The sequence below is a fragment of the Eucalyptus grandis genome, chromosome 2 (genome assembly GCF_016545825.1).
Source record: "Eucalyptus grandis isolate ANBG69807.140 chromosome 2, ASM1654582v1, whole genome shotgun sequence".
NCBI lineage: Eukaryota > Viridiplantae > Streptophyta > Magnoliopsida > Myrtales > Myrtaceae > Eucalyptus > Eucalyptus grandis.
Genome location: NC_052613.1, coordinates 18282347 through 18305360, shown reverse-complemented (window position 1 = coordinate 18305360; position 23014 = coordinate 18282347). Strand labels below are relative to the sequence as shown.

General features: G+C 40.7%; 3 protein-coding genes across 4 annotated transcripts; 1 reads left to right on the top strand and 2 right to left on the bottom strand.

The window, feature by feature from the left end:
- Positions 1 to 683: 683 nt before the first annotated feature.
- Positions 684 to 2932, bottom strand: LOC104432279 (60S ribosomal protein L18-2). Its single transcript, XM_010044741.3, has 5 exons — positions 2794 to 2932; positions 2611 to 2700; positions 1885 to 2013; positions 1590 to 1772; positions 684 to 1111 (listed from the first exon to the last, which is right to left on the bottom strand). Exons 1-5 carry the CDS (start codon positions 2794 to 2796, stop codon positions 953 to 955), a joined length of 564 nt encoding a protein of 187 aa, XP_010043043.1. The 5' UTR covers positions 2797 to 2932; the 3' UTR covers positions 684 to 952.
- A 7063-nt stretch (positions 2933 to 9995) lies between these two features.
- On the top strand, positions 9996 to 12697 carry LOC104432280 (serine/threonine-protein phosphatase PP1 isozyme 9). The gene is made up of 4 exons (XM_010044742.3): positions 9996 to 10465; positions 11126 to 11685; positions 11923 to 12111; positions 12213 to 12697. Exons 1-4 carry the CDS (start codon positions 10270 to 10272, stop codon positions 12234 to 12236), a joined length of 969 nt encoding a protein of 322 aa, XP_010043044.1. The 5' UTR covers positions 9996 to 10269; the 3' UTR covers positions 12237 to 12697.
- A 3205-nt stretch (positions 12698 to 15902) lies between these two features.
- LOC104432281 (dormancy-associated protein homolog 3) lies at positions 15903 to 18373 on the bottom strand. 2 transcript variants are annotated; one of them, XM_010044745.3, is made up of 3 exons: positions 18146 to 18373; positions 17698 to 17859; positions 15903 to 16417 (listed from the first exon to the last, which is right to left on the bottom strand). In XM_010044745.3, the coding sequence occupies exons 1-3, from the start codon at positions 18258 to 18260 to the stop codon at positions 16323 to 16325; spliced, it is 372 nt and encodes a 123-aa protein (XP_010043047.2). In that variant the 5' UTR covers positions 18261 to 18373; the 3' UTR covers positions 15903 to 16322. The 2 variants fall into 2 exon arrangements, with proteins under 2 accessions (XP_010043047.2, XP_010043046.1); XM_010044744.3 differs by having other exon boundaries at positions 15903 to 16410.
- Between the last annotated feature and the right edge of the window lie 4641 nt (positions 18374 to 23014).

Sequence of the window (23014 nt, the reverse complement as noted above, 5' to 3'; positions counted from 1 at the left end):
CAAACGCAGCTAAGAAGTCGTGATTCAAACTCGCGCCATTTCGTTGGTTTGAATCACAAGTTCTGCATGTTAACAAGAGGCACTCTACCGATGCCAAATTTGCCATTGCGAAGCATTGATATTTGGAAAAACACAGGTTGAACTCGACTGCATTAAGTTGATTTGGATCACGAGTTCAGTATGCAGAGAACATTAAGAGGTGAACATCACAGCAGGTCAATAAGCACGGAAGCTCCATGGAAATTTTAGCAAAGAAGCTTGACTCTCACCAAGATACCCTTAAATTCGAGATGTTTCTCCATAAAGCTAACATCTTCCCGAGATGATAAAGACACTCAAGATAAGCCAATTAATTACAGGGAGGAACTTTCCTCGGTTCAACCGAGTTTATCCCTTTTTGCGAAAAGGCTCGTCTCTGACCTGCTGAAAAAATCGGGGGCCGGTGTAGACTTCCATCTATAGCATTGAACGGTATAGACTTCCATCTATAGCATTGAACAATCTTAAATTGCCTATAACTGTAGAAACAAAGCCTGATCCTAAAGCTCTGCTCTACAGTACTCATATACCATGTTCGGCATGAGAGAAATTCCAGATGACATTAAGGGAAACCAAGCAGTAAGCAGAACGTCATTGTGGAGAGTTGTCCTATGGCAACAGACAAAAGACTACACACAAGCTCATTCACCTGAAGTAGAAGTTTGAATCAAATCTAACAACTGCCAACCATCGCATTAAAGAAAGTAGACGAACCAATGTTCCAATTACTTCTAGAAAACACCAATTTCTCATTAAGACGTAATAAGATGAAGCTTTCTAAAAATGAACCTGGTGAAATAAGCATATCCCAACAGTCGATACAAAAAAAAAGGTGCCCATGTTCCTAACTCCAGCCAAAATTTGATGAGTCCAATCGAAATGAATGTCCTGCTCACAAATATCAAAATGGAACTTAAACTCTGAACCCCCTGCTGTTCCTCCTTCCTCTAGCCCTCTCAAACTTTCTTCCCTTAGACCGCACATATGGTTTTGTGTGGCTGTGAGGCACACCAGGAGCAGGGCCGAAGTGCTTCACTGCTTCCCGAGCATTCTTTGGACCCCTGAGAAGAATCTGGAAACGCAAAAAAAATCATGTATCTAAATAATTGCTCCATCTCCAATCTTGGCTTATTATACTTTTACACAAGAAACAGGAAGCATCCATTGACAACTAAATCTTGAACCTCACTATAGTAATCAAAAAGAAAAAGACAAAACTCATATGACCCACCAATGACTTGAAAATGATTTGGTAAGATATTTGCTGCAAACAACCTCAATTGAGTAGGAAATCGAATCTAATCATTCAGACACAACAACTGCTCTTTCTCCTCAAACTATAAATATATAGACAAAGACATATTGTACATCCTGCTAAAGCTGATGGAGAAGAGTGCCAAATAAGAATGTCATCTGTCCAACGATCATTTTCAAAAAATATATATATATATGTCACGGGACGTTAAACACTTTGTTAGGTGAAAAAATTTGGCTGCTGCTGTACCATCACAAGAACATCAGCAAGGGCAATTAAGGGCCTAAGCTCGTACCGTGTTCTGTCCAAGGGGAGCCCGGAGAGCAAGCTGATCAAATGTCAAGCATTCACCACCTGCTTTCTCAATCCTGGCTCTCACAGTCTCTGTAAACCTAAGAGCGGTGACCTTCAAAGCCGGCACATCATAGACCCTGATGTCATCAGTCACAGTGCCCACAACAACAGCAATTTTATCCTCCTGCAGGTCACAGAAGAATCGCACATTATCCCAGATGCAGAAAAACATAATGTTTAACTCAATTCAAGTTCATCATCCACAACAGAGCAAAAATCCGAGAAAAATTGACAACCTTTCCTTGCGTGTACCGGATGAGCCTCGATAGGGAAAGCGGGGCCTTGTTCACTTTGCTCATGAACAAGCGCTTCAAAATCACCGCATTGAACTTGCTTCCAGTCCTCCGAACAAGGAACCGGTACAGCTGTTCAATTCACAATTCAATAGTCAAGAGCGAGGTCTAGCCTCCTCAGGAGGACAAATCTAGCAAATCATATAGCAGGCAAGATATTTTCATTGATATCAGACTTGCTACGATAAAAATTATAGCAACAGATCCTATGACCAAAGAGATGATGCCCATTTCCCGACGCCAAGACATCATCATCAACCACAATACACACGCCTTTTCTCCAACAGATTTACAAAGCCGGAATCATCTAACCTCACTATACATAACTCGATTCGGGTAACGAAAAACAACATCCCAACCTCAATTCTCCACAATAGTCAAATCTGCTACCCATACCCACGGACGCTAGACGGCGAACTACGTTCGTAAAGATCAATTAAACCTAAAAGATCAAACTTGGTCGAATCAAGAGACAGCGAATGCAAGCACGAAGAGATATCGACGACTAAATGAGACCCTAAAAGTCTCAGCTTGCGGACGCGTGTATTTCCATGATTTTCAGAGTTCCGGAAAACAATTTCGATCGCGCTAATGCCGAATCCCCGCCCCACAACTAAAAACTAATGATGAAAAAGAAGACAAAATCGCGCTACGAAGTCACCGACGGACCTTGACGAGAAGCTTGAGGTAGATATCGTCGGACTTCGGCGCCGTGCGCTTGGTCTTCTTGCTCTTGCCTCCCGCGACTAAATCGATACCCTGCAAGAGGAGATCGCCATGAGCTGCTATGCGAGTGTAGCGCTAGCAGAGAGAGAGAGAGAGAGAGAGAGAGAGAGAGAGAGAGAGAGAGACCATGGTTGATGCGGCTGGGGCGAGCTCTCTCTGCTTCTGCTTGAGACGGCGCGCGACTACTTTGCGAGGAGGTAGAAGAAGATGGAGCTAGGGTTTTGAGGAGAGCTTTAATTCGCTAGCGGACCCGGTTCGGTCCTCCTTTTCGGTTTTGGGCCGCGATTCGGGTTGACCCGGATTCTTTATTTGGGCCTTGGAAACTGGGGGCCCTTAGTTAAGCCTTTCTATTCAAGGTGCGTTTGGTCGTCAGGATTAAGCGGGATATTGGATAGGATAGGATAAGAAATGTGGATTCTTCGTATCTATCAGCTGTTTGGTGAACTTCTGGATTTAAAGTCGGATATCACCATGTCATGCTCCATATCGTCATTGTTTGGTGAACTGCGGATTTAAAGTTGGATATCTTCATATCTTATCAAATCTATCGTTTGGTGACTACGGATTTAATTTTGGATATTTTAAAAACACTAACATTAGGCAAGTACAAATTTGCAGGTTTAATATTCACAAAATCATCCAAAACAATATATCTTTTTCAAATTATGATTCTCATTGAATTTCATGATTACGCATCGTAATAATCTTTTACGTTCCTTTGAAATAATCTTTTGGATACCCCTTCAACGCCAAACGTTTTTAGAATAACCTCAATTTCAATATATTCACTTTTAAACATGAATTCTTTCTCTCTTACAAGTTTTTATTTGTTTCCATTTTGTTACAGGTCCAATACCAAATCATGCCTAGGTTTTTGCCAAAGAGACAGAGAAACTATTTATGAAAATAAAAGACAGAGGCAAATAATATTATAGATAATGGTTTTCTTGGCAATGAACATAGAGATAAAGTTTCAAGCCATATCCACCTCTTTTCAAGTCATGGCTACGATCGAAAGGTCCAAAAAGATAACATTAAAGCTTAGAGCTAACCCCAAAAACCCTTTAAAAAAAACATAAAGAAGAAAAAAAGAAAAAGTATGGAGAGAAAACATATCTCCTACAAACTCATAAACAACTCATCATCACTCATTCTCTTCTCTCATCTCTTGGAGAAGTAATTCCACAAATGCTTTCCTGTCTTCTCCTTGAAATCCCAAAAATAGATGAATATTCTCGAGGATCCTTCACAATTTTCTACATAATTTTATTCTATCCATAGTACCTAAAGACATTTGAAGCTCCTCATTGATTTTTCGTTTGTCATTATCCAAATCCTTGGCATGTCCGATGCGGCTAGCGATCATCTCCATTCTCTCGTTAGCCTTTTCCAAGAATGAGCCAAAAGTTCCTGCTATCTCAACTAAGCCCAGCAGCCCATTTGTCACTTGCTTTAGCCCTTTTCTTTTGAAGAATCAGAAACATTTTGTGCCTGAGAAGATGATAGTGGCGGTGAGTTTTGACTTACACCATTGGTTGCCACATTATCATGATTTTCATATTCTTCATGATCTACAAACATGCATGAGCTTCTGAAGGGTCTTCTTTGAGATTTCCTTTGGCACGATCTTTTCCAAATATGTTTGCTAATCGATCATATTGAGGGAAGGACTTCCCTCTCAAAGAAACAACTCCTGGATAGGTCTACAAAGAAAATTATATTATTTTGTTAAAAATGAAACAATTAATAAAGAAGACAAATGAGAAGAAGTGGCACAAACCTTGCAATATTTTGCCAACTATCCTCAGAATGAATATCGACACAATGCTTTTCATGGTCCCACCCAAAGCCACTTTGATTCCTCAAGTCATATATCTGATTATACAACTTTTCAAGTTTTCATTTTTGACTCTATGTGAGGATTACCCTTGATGCCAGAATGAGGGAATTTTTCTTCAAACCACTTCTCTAACATAACCATGTAACCACTCTTGAAGCCGTTATCGGCTTTCATTCCTCGCGTAACTAATTCTTCAAGACTATCTAGAAGTGCATTTTCTTCATCTATTGTCCATATACGTCGGTCTCTCTTTGTTCCCCTTCCTTGAGTTTGACTGAAATTGCTACCTTCCATTCCTAAACAAAAAACTATCTCAGCATATATGTTGATTGAACCACTCCCAGATTTCTTAAAGTAACAAAAAACAGAGAAAAGGAAAAATAACTCAGCATTCAATAATTAGCCACGATATTCAACCCACACAACAAAATACAGGGATCTCCTTCATATGATAATATCTTGCAATTTCTACTAAATACATGGATCTCCTTCATTACTTGAACTTTTCTTACTAGAAAGAAATTTACTTGAGATTTACCTGGAGTGAGAAGATCAATACATAATGTATGACATATAAAGGCATAATCAATAGGGAACAGAGGATCAATACAAGGATTCTGATCAATGCAGGAGTATGCGATCATGTCGGGAGAAGTCTACATTAGCATTCAATATTAGAATGCAACCCACGCCTTTTAATAGGACCCACGACCATACTCAACAAGAGGACGTCAAGCACGGCCAGATCAATGTACAAGAGGTTGCGAGAGTCACAATGCCACAACTTAAGCAAGGACTGGGGCCCTCTTAGTTTCAGAATAAGCTCAGCATAATCTTCCTGCTCAGACCTTTTACTTTCAAACATCACATCCAAGTCCGAACAATCGAACAATCGACAGAAAACCATAATTCAGGCATGACTAACGACTGATCACTAATTCCCAGACATAGAGCATAAGCAGCATTTCGTCCACAATCAAGAGACCGTTTGAGCAAATGCAAAGACTGATTTTTATGCGGAATCTTGAATTCGTGCAAATTTCACCTATGCGCAAAAAATCAGCTAAAATGGACCAACTGCCACAAGCCCAGAACCATGAAAGTAAGATTGACATGTAAGAAATACTCTCATCAGTTTCCTCTGCTGAATGTCATGAAATAGAGAGCTACTCCGGAGGATAGATCAATACACATTAAGCCACAGTCCGACAAACCATCATAAAAAATAAAATAAAAAAGCTTTTTCCCCCATCGGAGTAAGAACTTTGAGGAAAAGTTGAGAAAGTTCGCACTTTTCCTCTCGCTAAGCTATCGTTGCCCATGGTCAACTCTCTGAAGAATGAAAGCCAGCTACAGCAAGGTCACTTTTCTTTTTAAGAAGAGGAGATCTAAAAATAAAGAATACTGCTGATAGTCTCTTGCTTGAACAAATTGACCCACGGCATCGTTATGGCCACAATTTGCATCTCTCATGTGCGGTCGTCGTGGGAAAGGCGTTGGGGGAGGGAGGGGTTTGGAGAAGGGAGAGAAAAAGCACGGCAAGACAGGAACAATTGCGAATCTTTTGAGTCAGCCACCATAGGAACATTGTCGATTCTCCACAATTATTTAATTATCTCACAAAGAGAGAGAGAGATGCAGTAGCCTTGGAAATCTGGGTATTGAAGAACATAACTAAGAACGAACAATTCGCGTTGAAGATATCAAATATTTTGCACAAAAATAGAAAGGCCTTTATAAATCTACAGATTCAAAACTACCAAGAAGACGATCTCCAATCAACCAGCAAAAAAAAAACCTAGAACTACAATTCGACCGACGTAAAGCTGAAACATAGATGAAACGGGAAAACAATCCACAACTACTTTAGAAATCAACGTTAGAGAGAGAATGATTATTTACCTTTGAAAATTCGTCGCTTTCGTAAAATTTCGATGAGAATCGGAGAGCTATTGAGAAGAAGGCGTCGATCTTTGGAAACAAAAAGTCGTCGTGAGTGAACGACGAAAAGAAAAGAAGAAAGAAAAAAGCGTAGGGTTTTATGTTCGGATAAAAGAAATCCTATCCGACCTTATCCCACCCTCGGATTTTTATCCGGTCTATATCCTCATTATATCCGCGCCTTATCCTATCCTAGACACAGTTTCTCGCTTAAACATGGGATAGGATAAAACATATCCTATCCTGGTTTTTATCCGGTCGACCAAACGTAGCCTTATAGGTCTACCTCAAGGAGGAAACACGCGGGAGAACCGCCCTGGGGTGAGAGGCCCACGCTGTCCTCCATATTCCTTCTCTGTCGGGAAAACAAAAATAAATAAAGAATTATGGGGCTTTACGATAGAGAATGTAGACTCCACGTCGGTGTTTGCATCGGCTACAACCGCATAGGCTAGTATAGTAGCCACATGCATCTAAGGTGAGTGAACGTGGGTGAAATGCCCACTGCAAATTTAGCACGCCTTACGGCATTGCTCGGAACCACAGGCTAGCTCTATATCCCCTATTCCGAGCAATGCCTATTAAAAATCAAGAACAATATTTTTCCCTCACATTTTGCAAGCTCGCCATGTTATAATCACTAATTTTTGTTTCTTACATGTGTATTAGTTTTTACTAATTAAAGTTCTTAATATAATAAGTCGCAAAACCGTTGTCCATCGAAAGAATTTATTATATTCATAGCTAGAATTACAGAGCGATGATAAGAAAAATCCTTTTGCATTAGAGCATGTTGTTATTAAAAGTAGCTATAAGAGAATGTTATTGAATTTTTAAGATTTCTTTTTTCTGAGAGGATCAAAGACCCTAAGTAATACCAACCAACTTTGAGAAGGGGAGCTAATTTCGTCGACGGCCTGTCATCGTGTACGACTTGCCAATGCAGATTATCTATGTGAAAAAAGAAGGCCCAATCGATGGATCAATCGGCACAACCGTCACTCTTTTCTCGTAAGTACGAGCTATTTGTCGGCAAATACTTCCTATCAAGAGAGACAGGTTGTCATTGGCGTGATTGAAGGGGTCATGCGACCATAAAAGTGACAAAACGCTCATGGAGTCCGCTTCCAATACAAGCTTCCCAAACCCTTTAGATGCACCCAGAAAAAAATGACATTACATAGGCTTTGAAGGAGGAGGAACAGATGCTCACTATCTAGGTTAAACCCGATAATCCATTAGTCATATTAAGAAACAATTAAACTTGTTATCATTCACAATGATTATGATGTGACGAGTCATTACGGGCGATGATTAGATGGACATGTGTCTAGTGCATCGCCATCCGATCTCACGAAGAGTCCATCCGGAGCTAGCCAGATTCGAAATTACAAACCAAAACTTAATCTAGACTTATGATTTACCATTAAGCCGACAAAAATGGGGTCCAACAGGTAGGAGATTTGATAAAAAGGAGAAGGGGGGATTGCTTGCGAAAACTGTCGAACGTCCTTTTCATCTTTACATCCACTTTCTTCCCGTGAAAGCCAAACGTTTCGTGCGTCGTCTCCTGGTCAATTTCGTGCATTTTCTAGACTTCGATCGCACGTCGTGTGCGTCGGACACTCCTTTTTTTTTTTTTTTCTTTTCAATGACTAAAGAATGTCTTTCGTGTCGCCATGGTCGAGATGATTAGTCCCATTATCTTCTCATTATCATTATCAACACCATCGTGTTAAGAATCGTCACCTTTGGCATCGAATACTATTCTCTCGCAAAGCTTCATTTTCACACCATGAATCATAACTCTGGATTTTATGTAAGGTTAATATCACGAAAAATTTCGAACTAATACACCTTTAGCAATTTTACCCTGTATTAGTTTTCATAAATTTTACTATTAAATTACCGAGTTGAATGATATATGACTGTTGACAAGTGTATTAGTTTGGATTTTACCTTTTATTAGTCATAGATATACTAATTTATAATTTTTGTGGTTTTTATCAAATTTAATGAAAAATAACATACGGTAATGGGGTTTTTAGTGGTTCAAAAATTAATTGAAGTTAAATTTATCATAAATATACTAATTTAGGATGTTTTGTGATTACCAAATTGATTTAGGGTAAAATTATTACAAAAATATCAATTTTGGATTTTTCGTGACATTAGCTCTTTTTGAAATATGCAGTTATAATATAGCTTATATATTAGTTACCATCTATTTAATAGCTTAAATTTTTTTCGAATTGGCCTTTGCAGCATGATATTATAGCATGTGTTGAAAGTTCAAATCCCGATGCTCCCCTCTAAAACTCAATGCTCAACCGGCCAGCACAAAAATAGGAGCCTTGCCCATTTCACAATATCTTAGGCATGTCCCATGCATGTATAAGGCATTGGCTTACGCGAGCGGGAGTATTAAATATGATCCCAAGTCATTTAAACACATGATTATAATATAACTTTTTAGGTCGGACATTCTACTGTCAACGGACAAAACTCAAGTTTTAGATGGGACTTATGACCATTGCTCTTTTACTTTGTGTTTTCTTTTGAGTCTTCTCCCTTTGATTTAGCCCTTTATTTGGTTCTTAGACCTCGTGGAGATTACGGACCTCAATCAGTGCAAAATTACGCGCAACGACAGTTGGCCTTTTTCTTGAAGGTTTCAACGGACACAATTTCTTTTGCTAAAACGCATATGCCTTACCCACTCGGCACGCCATAACTATCAAATCGAACCAATCGAAACTTTATGCTAAAAATTCAAAAGTCATTATCATCATTTGTTTCGCACCCTTTATTATCTCCCATATATAAATATGGCAACACCCTCTCTAACCCTCAAATCAATTTCGCCTTTCTTTCATTACGAGTTCTATCCCTTCGTCGCATGAATTTAACTGTGATCGAAAATGCATAGTGACGATGATCATCGAACACCGAGCTACCGTCGACACAGTAACTTCCTTTTTTACATGTATTTCACATGAAGATTTAATTTTGGGTGAATACCACGAAAAGTCTCAAACTAATTCACTAACGACAGATTTGCCTTAAATTAATTTATTGACCATCAAAAACCCTTAAAACTAGTATATTCTTATGATAGATTTATCAAAAGCTAATTATTTGACGACCAAAACTTCGTGCCTGTATATTTATAATAAATTTACTTTCTGTTAGTTTTCGTTAAATTGGAGTAATATCATGAAAAACCTTAAATTTGTACACCTCAGATAAATAAATAATTCAAAATTTTGATGGTAAAATCTAATGAAGGCTATAAAGTAAATTTATCATATGCATATTGGGATTTTTGGAAATTAAAAAAATTAAGTTAAAGTAGATTTATCACAAACACATTAGATTAAAGTTTTTCGTGACATTACTCCTTAAATTTTTCATTAAGACGCGCTATGATAGTCGGACGATTTTCGGTTGTTCCAATGGCGCCCCTCCAAATTTCTCATGTCGCATGAACGTTCGTCAATGATGCAAATGGATAAATTCGTTAAATTCCCTCGTGACCCTCTTCTCTTCGTATTATCCACCATCTCTGTCTCTCTCTCTCTCCTCCTTCCCTGTCCTGTCTGTCTGTCTGTCTGTCTGTCTCGCTTTCTCTCTCTCCCAAAAAGTTTTCAACTTGCGATCCATTTCTCCCAATTCGTCCATGCCCATTACCGTACCTCCTCCTCCCTTCAAGAAGCTAAAATTATCGATCCGTTCTGGCCCTCTCTCTCCCTATCTGGGTAGCCCAGATTCTTGATCTTCGTTTGAATTTGTTAGGGTGTGAATAGAGTAGGCGGGGAAAGATGATGAAGATGACGATTGAAGGGATGATGGACAGAGGGGTGTTGGAGGACATAATAAGGAGGTTGTTGGACGGCAAAGGAGGGAAGCAAGTCCAATTGTCCGAGGCCGAGATCCGGCAGCTGTGCATCAACGCCCGCCAAATCTTCTTGTCCCAGCCCAATCTCCTCGAGCTCCATGCTCCAATTCGCATCTGTGGTTCGTCTCTCTTTCTCTCTCTGTTACCCTGTTGGGTGGAAAAATCATTTCTTTGTTCTGTTTGTGTTTGTGCGTGTGTTTTTCCGTTGATTTTGCTTATTGGGCACTTCTAGGACAGGATTATAGGATGAATTTGATCGAGTGTGTGGTCGTTTAGCTTGAATTAGGATGACCCTTTTGTCTGAGAGAGCGATGGGTCTGGTTTCCCCAGGCAGATTGTTCTGGTGGGTTTGCGAAAAATTGGCTATGTGGAGGTATTCCTTGTTTCGGTGGAGCTCTGGGTTTTTTGAATATGATTGATTAGGAAATGGAAAATGGGATTTAGCTACAATTCGAGTCGGGAGACTTGTTATCTTTTGTTTGTTTTGTGTTCCAAGCTGCGGCGCATTCTTTTGTACTGGAGGAAATTTTCTATCTTAGTTTGATCCTTTTGTATGGTATGAAATGCATGCAAGTTGAGGTGGATCCTTAATACTTCATTCGATGTAATTTTGACGAATAGAGGGGTGACTAACGCGTTTGGAAATGGGTAGCTTCTCTTGCAGTTTGTTAAAGAAAGTAATTAACCAAACCATGCTTTGGGATATGCAATTGGTGTTTTCTTATGACCACCACTGCTCTTTGTTTGCTGGTCTTCCTAATGCAGCTCTCCTTATACAGGTGATATACACGGACAGTACCAAGATTTGTTGAGGTTATTCGAGTACGGAGGCTATCCTCCTGCCTCGAATTATCTCTTCCTTGGAGACTATGTTGATCGTGGCAAACAGAGTTTGGAGACAATATGTATGCTTCTAGCTTACAAGATATTGTACCCGGATAAGATCTTCCTCTTGCGGGGGAACCATGAGGATGCGAAGATTAATCGTATATACGGGTTTTACGATGAGTGCAAGAGGAGGTTCAATGTTAGGCTCTGGAAAATGTTCACCGACTGCTTTAACTGTTTGCCCGTAGCCGCGCTCATCGACGAGAAGATACTTTGTATGCATGGGGGTCTCTCTCCAGAGTTGCAAAATTTGGATCAAATAAAAGAAATTGAGAGGCCTACTGATATTCCGGACACGGGCCTCCTCTGCGATCTGCTTTGGTCTGACCCTAATCCTAGCACTGCAGGATGGACAGATAGTGACCGTGGAGTCTCGTGTACTTTTGGGGCTGATCGGGTTGCTGACTTCTTGGACAAGAATGACCTTGACCTTATCTGCCGAGGACATCAAGTAAGCCGTTTTTTGCGCGGCAACTAACATTTAAAATGATGTCAGTCATGCTCATTAAGGGAAAAAGTGATGCGAGTAACAATGCCGACCGTTGTGTAAAATGATACTGGTTACTTTTCAAGTTTGAGCCCTTGCGTCTAGTTGCAGCTCTCTAGATCCATATGTATGGAGAACCTTTAGGCTTACAATTGCTAGATATTGTCCGACAGATACGTGAATTCTCGAATTCGATTGCAGGTTGTGGAGGATGGATATGAGTTCTTTGCTAAGCGGAGGTTGGTGACGATATTTTCAGCTCCAAACTATGGCGGGGAGTTTGACAATGCAGGCGCCTTGCTGAGTGTCGACGAGTCTTTAATGTGCTCTTTTGAGATACTAAAACCACTTGACAACAAGGCATCCTCGAGCAAAGTAACTCTTAAGAAGGTATAAACATTTCCAGTTTCTTCTTCATTGTCTACTTGTATAAACACCACGACAAAGACATTACAATGTCGACTCTTTTTCTGACATTTTTTTTTAAGCAGCCTCCGAAACTCGGGAAGGTGTGATATGGATTGGGAGGTTTCCTTCAAGTACTTCTTCAACTTCAAGCCCAAGAAATAGCAACCTTGGTATGACCTTGCATGTATTTACTCTTCAGTAGATTCCATTGGCAAAGAGGAAGCCTTCTTGCTTCAGCAATCGCCGTCTTCCAAATACATGGACGTGTGGTGGCGCTCATTATTGATGTAAGTCTTTGTACAATCTGTAAATCAATCAACACATGCTAATTGCCGTGCAAGTCTGGAAATTTTTCCTTGTTCGCTTCTTAGATTTCTCCTCAAGGTTTTCTGTTTGGAAGCACAAACAGAGAGTGCATTTGGGTCGATCTTGGTTTGGCATTTTTCTTTGTCTGTGGAATGTCAGCTTGTTTTCTTAGAGTTTGTAGATTGGCTCTTCAAAAGAGCTTTTTGTATCTAAACCAGTGGATTCATTCACCTTTTGACAGTAGTAGCTCTAGTTTCAACCATCTTTCGGGCTTCAAAGGACATCCCCGCCATTTCTTGCGTATCTCGATTCTTTTAAGAGAAGTATACGATCGGTCCTTGTACTTTCGAGTGCCTGAACTAGGACTTTGCTACCGTTTTTAGAAGTGTATAGTTTGTTTAGTCTTTTGGATTTCCCAGGTCGTTGTCAGGTCAATTCTATGGTGGCCCGTCGTATTTGACGGTAACAATTTGATCTCCAAACTCGTGGTTGGGAATGTTTGAAACCGTCAAGCATGCATGGCGTTCTTGACACAGCATGAAATGTTACTAATGCACAAATTTGACCGTTGCATAGCCCGGATATGATTAACTCGCCTTATTTTCTTCGGCTTATCCCAAGTCTCGAACTTTATAGCTTCCCTTCTTCTGCGGACCGACGCCAAACCACCAGGACCAGCCGGCCATGGACGGTTCGTGGTGACCCGGAAGTCCCCTGTTCGATCGGTCAACGGTTGGTCTTGACGGTTGGTTTTGTCTGGTTATTTGAATTCTGGAGGGTAGCGTTTGACCGGGTCAAACTGTCTCTTCTTAGAAAATGGATCCTTTGACCTCAGGGAAGATAAGCCGCCGGAACTTCTGAATGATTATCCAAAAACCGCAACGCGAGGCAAATCCACTTGCCCGATTGAGGACAAAATTGAGCAACGATACTATGACATTTCTAACGTCCTGATCGAGACATCAAATCAAACGATTAACGAAGTCCGAAATTGACCGATTCATCCGGTTCAGACGGATAGAGCTGAGCACATTGTCAATATTTCTGAAAAATTTATGTAAAAAGTGATGTCATTATTCGATACATATCGCTTTGTAAACTAGTTTCCGTGTCTCAACGGTACTCTTAACTTAAAGAGTCAATTGGTATGACGACATTTTGGGAATTTTAACGTGTCTTCTATCCAAGCTGATAGCGACTATTTCGTTTTAGAGAGGAATTGCTTGAACACTTTCGTCGGCAAACAAGTCATGCCGTTAACATTCAATAAATAATCCAGTGCTTAACAAGACTGATATGAAGAACCTTCAACATACGTTGAAGACGATCTAATAATGAAAACCATGGTGCAGAAGATAATGGTCTTATTATGATAAAGGTACTAAATTGGCAAAATTTAAAAATGTTTAGAACTTAATTGGCACAATTAAAAAGTTTATAATTGAATTGGAAAATTTTTGATGATTTTCTGGATGAATGAATGTTGAATAACATGTCAAAAGATCCCACATGTTCCAACCCATCGGGACTAAGCCATTAGCCAGCCAACAACACCCTGAGGTAAGTCTAAAAGATTAGATGGATACTCAAAACCTTTAATGGGCAACCACAACAATGCTGTTAACTGTATGCCCTAAAGCAACCATGCCATAGTTGCATGTTAGGGGTTATTTAATTGCAACTAAATTTTTTCATTTATCGTCCAATTTATATGAATAAAGTCGATAAAATCAGCTATGACCGAACATATTCTTAAAATGTGAAGAATATGTGTGACAAATTTACAGTTTTCATGAATCTTAAACAGTTCCCAGTCAATAGATCATTGAGAGAATATTAATGATCTTGTTGAGACCGATGTGTTCTCAAGCTTCACCATTCAGTATTGAATACTTGAGGGAATAATGACTCACAAGTCATTGGTATTGTGATATCTTAGTTAGAATATAGGTGCTTGTCTTGGACAAGTTCACTAAACGTGACATACATAGAACGATTGACGACATGAAAGCTTTTAGCGAGGTCAATATTTGATCGTTCATGCTTTAGTTAGATGTAAGATCCTTACACCTGAGGCACGATACTGACTTGTATGTTGAATGATTATAGTTTACAAGTGTGTATATTGATGCTTCGTCGAATCGTCTATATACTTGATAGTCATAGTTTGTTCACATATGAAGGCACATGCGTGTGCAATATAGAATTTGTCTTCTTGTTATATATAGATATACAAAATTAATGTTCTATGCGATATAATCGTGGCATTGTATTGAAATCCTTGGCCCAGGTTATAATTGAGAATAAATGGTTCATATCTCGCAGAATACATATCAATTAGATTTGTGCATATGATCGAATTGGTGGCTTGACCAATAATTTTAATAGCCTTTATTCAATCGAGACATGGTGAAATAAAATGATCAAATTACACGGTCGTCAAAGATGATAGTGTGCATATGATCGAATTGGTGGCTTGACCAATAATTTTAATGGCCTTTATTCGATCGAGACATGGTGAAATAAAATGATCAAATTACACGGTCATCAAAGATGATAGGTTCATTATGTTCTGAAAACATTTCACTTCATTATGTTCTGAAAACATTTCTAAAAACATTTCACACTAAGTAGTCATAATATATTGCTAGATGTAACTCATGGTTTGCAGGAACAAGAGATTGATATGAACAATTAGTTCTCTTGATTGTTCTAATGTGTTGATACAAGTCCTATAACTCATGGTTTGCAGGAACAAGAGATTGATATGAACAATTAGTTCTCTTGATTGTTCTAATGTGTTGATACAAGTCCTATTGCTACATGAGCGACATGTCCTATTGCTACATGAGCGACATGTCAATACCGTTTGGTTTTTGCTTTTTGACATCTATGTAAGCAAATTTTTTACGGTTTCAATTGACAAAACTTTAACAGAAAATAAATATCATTTTAATATCATAAAACTTTTTATAGGTAAATGTAAGACAATAGATATAGTCTAGAGTTTTTAGTGACTTTTATCCTTTTTAAGAAAATATTTTTAAAATCATCATTGTTAATGTTTTTCGTCAAACAAATAGAAAACGCAAGAGATCATGCTTATTTCCTTGCATGACATGATGACTCATAATCAAATGTACATCCATCGCTCATTAGTTGAGAAAAGCAAAAATTTTGTGGCCTAAGTTTTAAATCGGGTGTCCGACAGTTCAATTTAGGTTTTTAGGAAATCCAAACTGATAAGACGAGTAGCTAAATCGAACCAAATGGATCCAAATCACAAACCCAACCGAACTAGACTCAGTTCGGTTTTTCGATTTTCCTTTTTTCACTCTATTTACGGAAACCGAACTGAATAAGAGGTAAGAAAAAAGAGAGTTCAAATTGAATTTCAATTTGGCTCGATAATTGAGAATTTCAATTTGGCACGATGAATCGATGAATTCAAAATGCACGAAATTTCATGATTCTAGCACCCCTAGTTTTTAGTTTTAACTTGGAAAGTAGCACATGAAGGGTCCACTGAGACATTGGTGGCCAAGGAAAATACTTGAACATTCTAGTGGTAAATGCAGAGAAGGGAAATACAGAAGCTCTTACTAGAGCTGATCAGACATCACAAGGAGCAAACGACACACGGGACTACGTTTACAGACTCTCAAAACCACACACACTCGACTATGCCTTCATTACGGCTAATATTCTACGTCTAGGACCGGCAACGCGCGAGCTAAGACTAGCTCTAGTCGATGCGACAATCGCATAGTTTCCACCAGAGCTTCCACGCCTAAGAAGGACATCCTTTTAACATGTTACAAGGAGCTCGGCACCCTTAAGATATTGGCCGTGTCGGCCCGAGGACAAAAGATCATATGTCGGTGGACTTAAACAGGAGGGGAGCCTTTTGGTCCAACTTCGCCTGTCTGCTCATACGCGTCCGACGCAGATCTTCTCCGGAACCGAAAGGGCTCTCTGCGTCCTGAGCATCACCGCTCATAAGATTATCCAGCCATTGAACAAAGCGATGTGAACGATAATGTGGGTGAGCTAAAGTTGGTGCAAACAAATCTCATCTAAAAACGGAGCAAGAATCATCCGTCGTCAACCCAACGAAAGCATACGGGACCCAAATAGAAACATGAATGTCAGCATGAAACACCACCCACCAAAGACCTAATACAACATTCACAGCTAGGAGGCAAATAGAGATGAAACAGAGCGAGCGCAGAAACTCAGCAGATGCACCTAGCAAATAGCAAATGCAAGCCAGATAGGACGCTCACAGAACGTCAAATGCGCGACGACTCCAGCCAGCAGGCACCGAGCACTCGCATGACATTCCTATATCCTGTTTCAACGATGTTCCCGCTGAACAGGCAGAGAGCCTCAACCGCTGCTGCGAGGAATGGCGGTCTGAATACCCAAAACAATCTCGCTGGCTAAAGACATGATGGTAATGCGCATACCCTTTCCGAATTGGACCACAGGCAGAGCCTTAAGGGCAAAACCCATAAATCACCACAGCTAATTAATCACGCCTAGTGCAGACACCGTGCCTTTTTTCTATCGCTATCACATCATCCGCCCATTTCATACGGTGCACATTTCATTCAGTACCCGATATACAAGGTCGATAGATCGATGATAATGTTATGCGGATCGAGCCAAGTGAGTGCTAAGATGGGCTCAATAGTTCAGATCAACATCCATTATATCACTACCAAAAAAAAAAAAAACAGTTTGAAATAGTATGCTAATCTTGATATAATTAGCATGATCGTTTATGAGGGAACATAGAAGGAAATCATGCATTATTGGTGGGGGTACGTCAACGAGGACAGAAACGTCACTCCACCAGCTGTGGCCGGCCCTAGAAATAATGCGCCCTTCAGAAAGAGACCCTGCCCAATCATTATCCACTACATGGAAATGATCGGGAGGAAAAGTCCAACGAAAAAGACAGAATTGACCCTCCTTCCCCCCTCTCTTCTCTCTCCTCTCTCTTTCTCTCTCTCTCTCTCTCAAGACCAGCGGTCTTCGCTCCGGAGATTTCTAGAGGCTTTCCGACCGTTCGTCTCCGCGATCGCCGGAAGACCCCAGTTTCAACCCGATCGGACTAGACGGAACGATGCATGAGTTGACGAGAGGAATGGAATTCGACATGACCAGACCATCAGATCGAAACTCTATATGAATTGATCTACGTTTATATGTCAGGCTCTAGAATGAGAAACCGGGGGAGCAAACGATTGATGTTACCTGAAAAAGGAGAGCCCGGAGTGGCCGATCCGGCCGGAGAGACCGGGGGCGAGCCGGACTGGTATCCCGGCGGCCTCACTATCGTGATGCTCCGAGTCACCCTCTTCACCGCTTCCTGAGACGCGCCGTCGCCGTAGGATCTCGCATTCGAAGCCTCCGTCTCTGATTTCAACGAAGAAGAAACAACAACAAGAAGAAATCATCACCGACTCGATCATCCTCACACGAAGTCTCTTCACAAAAAATCAAACTGAATCATCGAATTCCTCGACAGTATTTCACACCGCACGCGCATATCCACGCGTGCGCAGTAGCGATGTGATCATTTTCCCAAATCAAATTTAAACAGCTCAGTTTCGCGTTGAGCTCCAAACCGTCGGCGGTTCGAGCAAGGGTTTACGATTTTCGTTAATAGTTACGGGGTTTTCCGGTTTCTTAGTCTCTTTACCCTTGCCGGAGTTCGATCGGGAGCTGAAGGTGTTGTGCTTCCGGAGCTTCCCGAGGCCGCTGTCCGGCGTCGGTCCGGCGACGGTCTCGTCCCAGAGGTGGTCCAGCAGGCCCATGGCGGGCGGCGACGGCCGGCGATCGGGCGGGCGTTAAGGCGGCGTGCGGCGGACGACCGAATTCGGATCTGCTGCTCGGCCCGCTAGCTCGGTGATCGGCTCTTCAGGATGCGGAAGAAGTGTGATATTTATGGAGGCAACGGAGGCGAACAGGTCGCGACGTAGCGATGCGATCTGGACCGTCCGATCTGGGAGGGGAACACTGCATGATGTGGGTGGCAAGTGTGCCAGGAGGTGGGGGAGCCTGATGGTGACGCGTGGGCTCCACGGTGACTGGGACTTTGGAACGGATGGCCGACACGTGGAGTTTGATCAGAGTTAGTCAGAGCACGTGCGTGTCACATGATGATCCATTTTTTTCTTTTTTTTTGGTCGAAGATGATCCATTTATTTTCGGATTAGACTGAGCGCGACAGGCCGCGACGTTAGGTAATCTGTCTAACAAATATTTATGCTTCCACTTCATCTTAATCCTTAATAATTCAAACCCTCTCGACCACCCTCGTCAACAAGTAACACTCCTGGAAAAGTCGACCTTGAGAGTAGACGCGTCGAAATGGGTACACAATTCATTTATAAATTCATATTTATTTAAATAAATTATTAATAAATCAAACCTTATTTCTCAGAGCACTTATAATATATTTTAAAAATAAAAGGACTGAAATATCTAAATTTTAAATAGGTCTAATTTGCTCCCAAGTTTGGAGCATGGCGACTCCCGACAGACATGAGTTCGCAAAGTTTCTAGTACAGCCCCATGAGAAGCCAAAGGCACTTCGTGCCGCCGGACTCCACCGCCGAAGAAAGCGACAGCGGCGCCTTCCCGGAGGAGGCGAGGGAGGCGACGAGGAGAAGGAGGTGTGTCGTAGGGTAAGCCTACATCATGAAACTGTTGTGGCATTTCGGATGTGAAGCAAGTGGAACTCGACGCTCGAAGCCATGGTCACCAAGAAGTAAGTGAATAAGGGCTGTTTGGAACCATCCCAACGGTGCCAAGTCCGATTCTTTGTTCCGGGAATCGCCGCCTAGAATGCGTTTGGTAAATTTTTTGTTCCCAGGGAACAGATTGGGAATAGAATCAAGAATCAAAAAAGTTGATTCTTGTTCTAACGAATTTGAGAATCAAAATCAATAAATTTTCTTCTTCCCTTCGGCCATCTTGCGACCGCCATCCACCATCGCCCGCCACCGCCCGCCACCGCCCGCCACCGTCCGCCACCGCCGCCGCCGGAGGCAAGCCCGACCCCACCGGCGAGCTCGCCGAAGGCTTGCCTGACCCACCGACGAGGCTCGGCCTCCCCAGATCCGGCGAGGCCAAGCCTCGCCGGTGGCAAGCGGGCCTCGCGGTGGCAGGCGAGCCTCGCCGGTGGCCAGCGAGCTCGCCGGTGGCGGGCGGGCCTCGCCGGGGGCCGGGCGAGGCCTCGCGGGGCCGAGCGAGGCCCGCCTCGCCCGGATCTGGGCGAGGCCGAGCTCGCCGGATCGGGGCAGGGCCGGGCGAGCCTCGCGACGCCCGCCCCCACGGTGGCGGCGAGGCTCGCCCGGCCCCATCGGTGGCCGGGCGAGGCTCGCCCGCCCCGCCGGTGGCACAGCAGCCTCGCCCGGCCCGACGAGGTCGGCCCGGCCACCGGTGGGGCTCGGCCGAGCCGCCGAGCCCCACCGGATCGGCTCGGCCGAGCCTCGCGGGCTAGGCGAGCCTCGCCCCGCGCCGCGGACGAAGAAGAAGAAGATGAGAAAAAGAAAAGAAAAAAAGAAAAAGAAAATAAAAAAAGGAAAATGAAAAGAAAAAAATGAAAAAATGAAAAAAGAAAAGAAAACAAAGGAAAAAAGTAAAAAAATTATTTAAAAATTAAAAGAAATTGATTTGGAAAGAATTAATGAACACGGTACCAAACGCAATTCTATTCCGTAATCGAAATTTTGACAATTACCAAACTTAAAATGCTTAGAATCGGTTCCTGGGAACGAATCAAAAATCAATCAATTCGATCGGAATCAGCTCCCGGGAACAGAATCGTTACCAAACGCGCCCTAATCGGCTCACGAGTCACACTTGAAAGGTGAGGCTCAATGTATACAATAGGGAGGTGGTGGAAAGGATGATCTATGCAAACCTTGCACGGTAATCATCTTTATACTACTTTTTACCGTTACTCATAGAAACACAATCGCCGACCGATGGTGAAGATCGGTATGGTCGAAGGCAATGGTGATTGTGTGATGGTTGGAAGTGATGATAATCAACTATCTTAGTGGTGGTCCTCATGCTATGCCGACAAATCAATATCCGATGTGCCACTCCATCACTTCATTGGAAAGTAACAGAATTGTTAAAATTATTTGAAAAAAATATAAAAATTATCCAATTTAAGTTTATCCCATCAACTTGTACGTGAGATTTTTTATTCAGATAATATGATATTTTATCCGAATATATATGAGTTTATTTAGTTCGAAAAATATTACCAAACACTAGATATGATAATTCGTTATTTTATCTAGACTGTCCAACACAACTTAAAAATTGAAGTTGAATCATCACTATAGGGTAGTTGAATTCAAATGTAATAATGCCTAATATGGACAAAAGAGTTGAGGTTGACCGAAGTTTAGAGTTTTAGTAGGGATAATTATCAAATTAGTTATAAACTCATTGTACAACTATCAATTCACTTCCAAACTTTTTTGTTTTATCAATGTAGTATCGAATTTCTGCATGAAATTTTAATGTAGTTATTTCGGCCAATTATAATAAAAAAATGTTGACATGACATCCAGTCATTATCATCTATCCTAACTTTACTAGAGTTGACATCCAACGTGGACATGTGGACATTTTCCAACATTAATTAATCGGAAAGACTATAGTGAAATCTCACGTAAATATATAAGATCATATTAGCAAAATTATAAAGTTTAAAACCGAATCGGCATCTGTAAAATAGATCTAAATTGGGGATTTTCTAGTCCTAAGAAGTTTGCATGTCGTCTTGTCATGTTTCGAGAATATAATCGACATAGAGGCGACATATGTTATTGGATTGAATCAAGGAGATAAAAATGAGTCGAGAGACGTGAATGTTTTGTTATGTTTATGTCACCGGGGGCAGCATCGTGGCCCATCGCATGATGTTGTGCTGGAGTAGCCAAAAGGCCAATTGGGAGAAGCTAAAGTGATATGCACACACGGTCCAGAATGCGCTGTCTGATTATTATTTTTTGGTGCAAACTCTAGTGATACGCGCACGCACACAGCACAAAAAGAGCCTTATTTTTGTCGTCCAGGATTTTTTTTTTTTATCGGTCAATTCTACTCTATTCCTATTCTACACTCACTCTGACTTTTCGCTCGCTCTTGTAGAGCGTGGGAGTCGAAACCCACTATAAATGGGAATTTGTTAAGAAATATATTCAGTTCCATCCGTTTCAACATTCGATCCGTTATGTCCGCAATTTACCAATTCAAATGAAAAATGCAAAAAATTTAGGATTGAATTAATCAAAATAAGTTTATAATTAAATTGGCATAATTATAATATATTTATGACTTTTTAAATAATTTTCCCTACAAACACAGCACAAAAAGAGTCTTGATTTTGTTGCTCAGGATTAATATGAATGGAATTTCTTAGATAATAACTTGAGTTCCATCTGTTTGAACATTTGTTTTGCTATTTTCTGTGGTTTACCAAATCCCGAGTATATTAAAAATATGGGCAAAAGCCACCAAAAGCACTCTAAACTATGCTCAATATGACACATTTGCTCTAAAAAAAAAATCGTGTGTTAGCAAAAATCCCAGACTTATACCTGTGTAACACATTTACTTTCGATCAAAGTTCTGTCAATAAGAACCATTAAAAATTTACCTATATAAATGCCAAAAAGCAAACGGTGTGGATAGAACACTCATGACATTGTTTTAATTGAAAATTATTTAATGGAACCTTGACGGAGGGTAAATATGTCAAATATGCACAAATTTTGGATTTTTAATGTCATAAGAAATAGTTTATGGTAGGTATAGTTTGGGGTTCTAATATCACAAAAATAAGTTCAAAATAAATATGTCACGATGAGCTTAATTTTGGGTTTTGTATGGTTTTCTCCCATCTTATTATGTGTATCTTGTATTATATCTTTTCTTATCTCTTTGGGTCTATATAAAGGACCGCCATTACTTGTATTCGCTGCTTTAGTAAAATCTTCGCTAAGATTTATCTGTGCTACGACATTGTGATTTAGTCCCAAAATCAAGTACACGCCGTTGTGTCTCCTGGCCTTCCCGCCAGTTATTGAAATAGTCTCTCCCAATTATATGCAACATGAAGATAAAAAAAATCACTCAATTGAGCAGGAAAAAAAAAAGACAATTTAATTTAAGCTCACTATCCTACTGACATAATCAATGATCTCCACTTGCATGTAGTAGATTAAATTGGTGTTGGGTCCACCACTTCAATTGGCACTCGTGGCCTCAATATCATCCCACTTGAGGTATGATAAATTATATATTTCGTGGCCCATTTCAACTAACACCAAAAATAAAATAAAATAAAATAAAAAAGGTATATTTATTTATTTTTTTAAATCCTCAAAATGGACCTTATTGTTAAAAAAGGGAAAAAAAATACTCCTCTTGCTTTCTTCTACTATGAATAATGATTCGTCACATACACATCACATTGTCGGTCCTTTTAGTATTATGGTTTCTTAGTTACTTGTTATTTTATAGTGTGAAATCATGGGCATTC